Here is a 6,853-nt window from a genome sequence, read left to right as displayed (position 1 = left end):
TCAATAGGGCAGGAGTAAACTGTACACCGCCACCTACTGGACACTTGTGTAATTACGCCTTTTATTGTATAAAGGATCAGTAAATTATCAATATTAAACCTTCAGTTATTTTTTTTTTTGTATTGTTTTATATCAGATTTCACTTTTATCTGTATCATCCAAATGTTCTGACCTTTAGTGGTGACCGTTTACATTTACAGCTTAATCCAGAGTGACTCGTTTATCTCACTAGCGCTTGAGGGTTAAGGGCCTCACTCAGGGGCCCATAAGTGGCAGCTTGGTGGCCCTGGGATTCAAACTCACTACCTTCCAATCAGCAGTCACGTTAACCACCGAGCTACCACTTCAAACACCGTAGAGAAATCAGCCACAACCTGTTTGTCTAGCAGGTATTAAGCTGAAGACGTTTGCTGTGCTGACACCTCAAATCAAGGCCATTAATCAGGCTCTTGTGTTCCTCCTCATTCCATTTCCTAATACACCACACAACAGTGGTATCATCTACATAAGTTTCAGTCATACCCGTCACCGCAAAGAACAGCAGCTCCATCTTACAGCTCTGTCTTACAGCACATAGAGGCGAACAGATCATTTGTCATTTAAGGACAAATCTGGATATTTTTATTAAATCATCTACCAGTGATCTCCGACTGTTAACTGATTAGAACTTCTAACATCTGACTAACTGCACAGAAGTTTAAAGGAAAGAAAAAACAACATTTATTTAATGAGAAATATCACAAATGTATTATATACAAAGACATTTCATTTGAGGCAGCACGACTCTAGCGCCCTCTCCTGGAGCCGCCACCGCGTCCGCCTGCAAATTTTCCTCCTTTCACTTTTTTACGCACGCCGCTCGAGTGTTCAGCATCGTCTCCGTCTTCATCTCGTCCTTTCCTTTTCTTCTTTTCTCCCTGCTCCTTCATCTCCTGTGGAGAGAGAAAGATACAGACGAAGGAGGGATATCAAGTTCAATTAATTATCAAGTTAATATTAAGTTCAATATATGAAACAAATCACACGACACGACGAGAAACGTATGAGACGTACGAGTCGAGCGTATCTCTGTGCCTCGCTCACTCGCTCCACCAGCATCATCACTTCTTCTTCCTGTGTGGGGAAAGCAGGCAGTTTTTTCCCAATCAGAGTTTCGATTCGCTGGAAAAGTTCCACATCGTACCTGAGGACAGAAAACTCAACGTCAAACGATCAGAAAGCGTCACTTTATATTGGTTACAAACTCATTACCATTGTTTACTTCCTGTCTGCATGAGGTATGTTTTTTCTTTACAGTGACAACATCCTTAACTGTGTTTACTGCACTGTGTTAAGTGACTTAAACTGACTTGAGTGCGTCTGATCTGATCTCGTTTAGGGTGATTTACAATATGTTCAGTTTAAAGCAATGTTTAATTCTTTCTGTGTGGATTTACAGCGATGAATAATTTACTGTTTAGATATCGATGTATTTCTTCAGACTAAATGTGATTCATTTATTTACAGTGTGTCATGTGAGGTTTAAGTGTGTTTTGTGTGTGTGTGTGTGTGTGTGTGTGTGTGTGTGTGTAACCGGATTACTGTGTAACGAAGGTGATGGATTTTCCCGATCGTCCTGCTCGGGCCGTCCTCCCCACACGGTGGATGTAGTCCTGAAACACATTCACATACACACTTCACAACCAGCCCTCACACACTGATGGAATATTTCGTCAGGGTTGTGTTTAGTCACCTGTGGTGTGTGTCGACTAATGTTTTGTGTGTTACCTTTGAGTGTGTGGGGATGTCGAAGTTGATGACGCAGTCTACATGTGGAATGTCTAAACCACGAGAGGCCACGTCCGTCGCCAGCAGCACAGAGCGAGACTTCGACTTAAACTTATTCAGGGCACCGAGACGTTTATTCTACACACAACACAAACAAAACAAACCAGTAAGCACTGGGTTTTTGGCAGCACCCCACCCCCAGGTGTTTAACAGGGCAATGTGTGTTCTATTTTCTCAAAGAAGGACAAATGTATTTATGCAAATATGGAACATCTCTGAAGTCCATGCAGCAGTCCAAGTCCCCACCAGGGGGCGCATTTACATCACCTCCTCATTAACTAGCACAAAGTACAACAGAAATTTAAGTATGTTGAGTGCGTGTGTTTGTGTGTGTGTGTGTGGACCTGACTCATTTGTCCATGGAGTGGGATGGCGGTGATTCCCAGGTTCCTCAGTAACAGTGTCACACGTTGTGTGTTATTACACGTGCTGCAGAACACCATGAACGAGTTCCCTGCTAATTCATTCAGTATAGAGACCAGGTAGCAGTCCTGAAACACACACACACAGACAGAGTGGATGTACAGTATTTTATTTCCTCATTAGAACCACAGTAAATATGTAGCATGTGTTGTGTGTGTGTGTTACCTTATATTTAGCTGGAATAAATATGTAATATTGCTGCAGTTTTTCTACTGTGGCATATTTGGTAGAAACGGCACATTTCACCGGATCCTTTAAGGCAGCTCTCTGTAATTTCTGGACCTAATCATCACACACACAGTTGTGGAACAGAGAGAGGAGACTGTGAGTGTACATGTGTGTGTATATACTAGTGTGTGTTTGTGAGTGTGTGTCTGTGTGTATGAGTGTGTGTATGTATATGAGTGTGTGTATGTATATGAGTGCGTGTGTGTATATGAGTGTATGTATATGAGTGTGCGTATGAGTGTGTGTGTGTATATTGTATATGAGTGTATGTGTATATGAGTGTGTGTATGAGTGTGTGTGTATATGTGTGTATGTATATGAGTGTGTGTATGTATATGAGTGTGTGTATGTATATGAGTGCGTGTGTGTATATGAGTGTATGTATATGAGTGTGTGAATGTATATGAGTGCATGTATGTATATGAGTGTGTGTGTGTATGAGTGTGTGTGTATGAGTGTATGTGTGTATATGAGTGTGTGTGTGTGCGTATGAGTGTGTATATTGTATATGAGTGTATGTGTATATGAGTGTGTGTGTGTATGAGTGTGTGTGTGTATGAGTGTGTGTGTGTATGAGTGTGTGTGTGTATGAGTGTGTGTGTGTATGAGTGTGTGTGTGTATGAGTGTGTGTGTGTATGAGTGTGTGTATGAGTGTGTGTGTGTATATGAGTGTGTGTATATTGTATATGAGTGTATGTGTATGAGTGTGTGTGTGTATATGAGTGTGTGTATACGAGTGTGTGTATGAGTGTGTGTATATTGTATGAGTGTGTGTGTATTGTATGAGTGTGTGTGTATATGAGTGTGTGTGTATATGAGTGTGTGTGTATATGAGTGTGTATATTGTATGTGTGTGTGTGTATATGAGTGTGTGTGTATATGAGTGTGTGTGTGTATATGAGTGTGTGTGTATATGAGTGTGTGTGTATATGAGTGTGTGTGTGTATATGAGTGTGTGTGTGTATATGAGTGTGTGTGTATATGAGTGTGTGTGTATGAGTGTGTGTGTGTATGAGTGTGTGTATATTGTATATGAGTGTATGTGTATACGAGTGTGTGTATATGAGTGTGTATATTGTATGAGTGTGTGTGTATGAGTGTGTGTGTATATGAGTGTGTGTGTATGAGTGTGTGTGTATGAGTGTGTGTGTATATGAGTGTGTGTGTATATGAGTGTGTGTATATGAGTGTGTGTGTATGAGTGTGTGTGTATATATGAGTGTGTGTGTGTATGAGTGTGTGTATATGAGTGTGTGTATATTGTATATGAGTGTATGTGTATATGAGTGTGTGTATATGAGTGTATGTGTATATGAGTGTGTGTATATGAGTGTGTGTGTATGTGTGTGTATATGAGTGTGTGTATATGAGTGTGTGTATATGAGTGTGTGTATATGAGTGTGTGTGTGTATATGAGTGTGTGTGTGTATATGAGTGTGTGTGTGTATGTGTGTGTATATGAATGTGTGTGTGTATATGAGTGTGTGTATATGAGTGAGTGTGTGTATATGAGTGTGTGTGTGTATATGAGTGTGTGTGTGTATGTGTGTGTATATGAATGTGTGTGTGTATATGAGTGTGTGTGTATGAGTGTGTGTGTATATGAGTGTGTGTGTATATGAGTGTGTGTATATGAGTGTGTGTGTATGAGTGTGTGTGTATATATGAGTGTGTGTGTATGAGTGTGTGTATATGAGTGTGTGTATATTGTATATGAGTGTATGTGTATATGAGTGTGTGTATATGAGTGTATGTGTATATGAGTGTGTGTATATGAGTGTGTGTGTATGTGTGTGTATATGAGTGTGTGTATATGAGTGTGTGTATATGAGTGTGTGTATATGAGTGTGTGTGTGTATATGAGTGTGTGTGTGTATATGAGTGTGTGTGTGTGTATATGAATGTGTGTGTGTATATGAGTGTGTGTATATGAGTGAGTGTGTGTATATGAGTGTGTGTGTGTATATGAGTGTGTGTGTGTATGTGTGTGTGTGTGTATATGAGTGTGTGTGTATATGAGTGTGTGTGTATATGAGTGTGTGTATATTGTATATGAGTGTATGTGTATATGAGTGTATGTGTATATGAGTGTGTGTATATGTGTGTGTATATTGTATGAGTGTATGTGTATGAGTGTGTGTGTATATGAGTGTGTGTGTATGAGTGTGTGTGTATGAGTGTGTGTGTATATGAGTGTGTGTATATGAGTGTGTGTGTATGAGTGTGTGTGTATATATGAGTGTGTGTGTATGAGTGTGTGTATATGAGTGTGTGTATATTGTATATGAGTGTATGTGTATATGAGTGTGTGTATATGAGTGTATGTGTATATGAGTGTGTGTATATGAGTGTGTGTGTGTATGTGTGTGTATATGAGTGTGTGTATATGAGTGTGTGTATATGAGTGTGTGTATATGAGTGTGTGTGTGTATATGAGTGTGTGTGTGTATATGAGTGTGTGTGTGTATGTGTGTGTGTATGTGTGTGTATATGAATGTGTGTGTGTATATGAGTGTGTGTATATGAGTGAGTGTGTGTATATGAGTGTGTGTGTGTATATGAGTGTGTGTGTGTATGTGTGTGTATATGAATGTGTGTGTGTATATGAGTGTGTGTATATGAGTGAGTGTGTGTATATGAGTGTGTGTGTGTATATGAGTGTGTGTGTATATAAGTGTGTGTATATGAGTGTGTGTATATGAGTGTGTGTGTATGTGTGTGTATATGAGTGTATGTATATGAGTGTGTGTATATGAGTGTGTGTGTGTATATGAGTGTGTGTGTGTATATGAGTGTGTGTGTGTATGTGTGTGTATATGAATGTGTGTGTGTATATGAGTGTGTGTATATGAGTGAGTGTGTGTATATGAGTGTGTGTGTGTATGTGTGTGTATATGAATGTGTGTGTGTATATGAGTGTGTGTGTATGAGTGTGTGTGTATATGAGTGTGTGTGTATATGAGTGTGTGTATATGAGTGTGTGTGTATGAGTGTGTGTGTATATATGAGTGTGTGTGTATGAGTGTGTGTATATGAGTGTGTGTATATTGTATATGAGTGTATGTGTATATGAGTGTGTGTATATGAGTGTATGTGTATATGAGTGTGTGTATATGAGTGTGTGTGTATGTGTGTGTATATGAGTGTGTGTATATGAGTGTGTGTATATGAGTGTGTGTATATGAGTGTGTGTGTGTATATGAGTGTGTGTGTGTATATGAGTGTGTGTGTGTGTATATGAATGTGTGTGTGTATATGAGTGTGTGTATATGAGTGAGTGTGTGTATATGAGTGTGTGTGTGTATATGAGTGTGTGTGTGTATGTGTGTGTGTGTGTATATGAGTGTGTGTGTATATGAGTGTGTGTGTATATGAGTGTGTGTATATTGTATATGAGTGTATGTGTATATGAGTGTATGTGTATATGAGTGTGTGTATATGTGTGTGTATATTGTATGAGTGTATGTGTATGAGTGTGTGTGTATATGAGTGTGTGTGTATGAGTGTGTGTGTATGAGTGTGTGTGTATATGAGTGTGTGTATATGAGTGTGTGTGTATGAGTGTGTGTGTATATATGAGTGTGTGTGTATGAGTGTGTGTATATGAGTGTGTGTATATTGTATATGAGTGTATGTGTATATGAGTGTGTGTATATGAGTGTATGTGTATATGAGTGTGTGTATATGAGTGTGTGTGTGTATGTGTGTGTATATGAGTGTGTGTATATGAGTGTGTGTATATGAGTGTGTGTATGAGTGTGTGTGTGTATATGAGTGTGTGTGTGTATATGAGTGTGTGTGTGTATATGAGTGTGTGTGTGTATGTGTGTGTATATGAATGTGTGTGTGTATATGAGTGTGTGTATATGAGTGAGTGTGTGTATATGAGTGTGTGTGTGTATATGAGTGTGTGTGTGTATGTGTGTGTATATGAATGTGTGTGTGTATATGAGTGTGTGTATATGAGTGAGTGTGTGTATATGAGTGTGTGTGTGTATATGAGTGTGTGTGTATATAAGTGTGTGTATATGAGTGTGTGTATATGAGTGTGTGTGTATGTGTGTGTATATGAGTGTATGTATATGAGTGTGTGTATATGAGTGTGTGTGTGTATATGAGTGTGTGTGTGTATGTGTGTGTATATGAGTGTGTGTATATGAGTGTGTGTGTGTATATGAGTGTGTGTGTATATAAGTGTGTGTATACCTTTTTTGTCATGGTGGCAGAGAACAGGAATGTGTGTCTCTCTCTGGGAATCAGCTTCAGAATCTTATCCACCTGAGAAATGGAGTGAAAGACAGACAGAAAGTCAGAAGCTGAGGAGTTAAGAATCTGCTTCAGTCTGGTGTGTAATCATCATTTACCTCTGACTCA

At 39.1% G+C, this 6,853-nt stretch overlaps 1 protein-coding gene across 1 annotated transcript in view; it reads right to left on the bottom strand.

Moving 5' to 3' along the window:
- Positions 1 to 696: 696 nt before the first annotated feature.
- The window catches only part of ddx47 (DEAD (Asp-Glu-Ala-Asp) box polypeptide 47), an 8,184-nt gene continuing 2,027 nt past the window's right edge, over positions 697 to 6,853 (bottom strand). The window contains exons 5-12 of the mRNA XM_060865261.1: positions 6,844 to 6,853; positions 6,686 to 6,757; positions 2,416 to 2,532; positions 2,172 to 2,318; positions 1,768 to 1,905; positions 1,582 to 1,652; positions 1,054 to 1,183; positions 697 to 932 (exon numbers count right to left, since the gene is read on the bottom strand). The exon at positions 6,844 to 6,853 is cut by the window's right edge and continues 109 nt beyond it. Of these exons, the coding sequence (XP_060721244.1) occupies positions 786 to 932; positions 1,054 to 1,183; positions 1,582 to 1,652; positions 1,768 to 1,905; positions 2,172 to 2,318; positions 2,416 to 2,532; positions 6,686 to 6,757; positions 6,844 to 6,853 (832 nt within the window). The 3' untranslated portion in view covers positions 697 to 785. The remainder of the gene's footprint in view (positions 933 to 1,053; positions 1,184 to 1,581; positions 1,653 to 1,767; positions 1,906 to 2,171; positions 2,319 to 2,415; positions 2,533 to 6,685; positions 6,758 to 6,843) is intronic.

This window comes from Tachysurus vachellii, chromosome 3, assembly GCF_030014155.1.
Source record: "Tachysurus vachellii isolate PV-2020 chromosome 3, HZAU_Pvac_v1, whole genome shotgun sequence".
NCBI lineage: Eukaryota > Metazoa > Chordata > Actinopteri > Siluriformes > Bagridae > Tachysurus > Tachysurus vachellii.
Note: the sequence above shows the minus strand (reverse complement) of the source record. Positions and strands in the feature narration are given on the sequence as shown.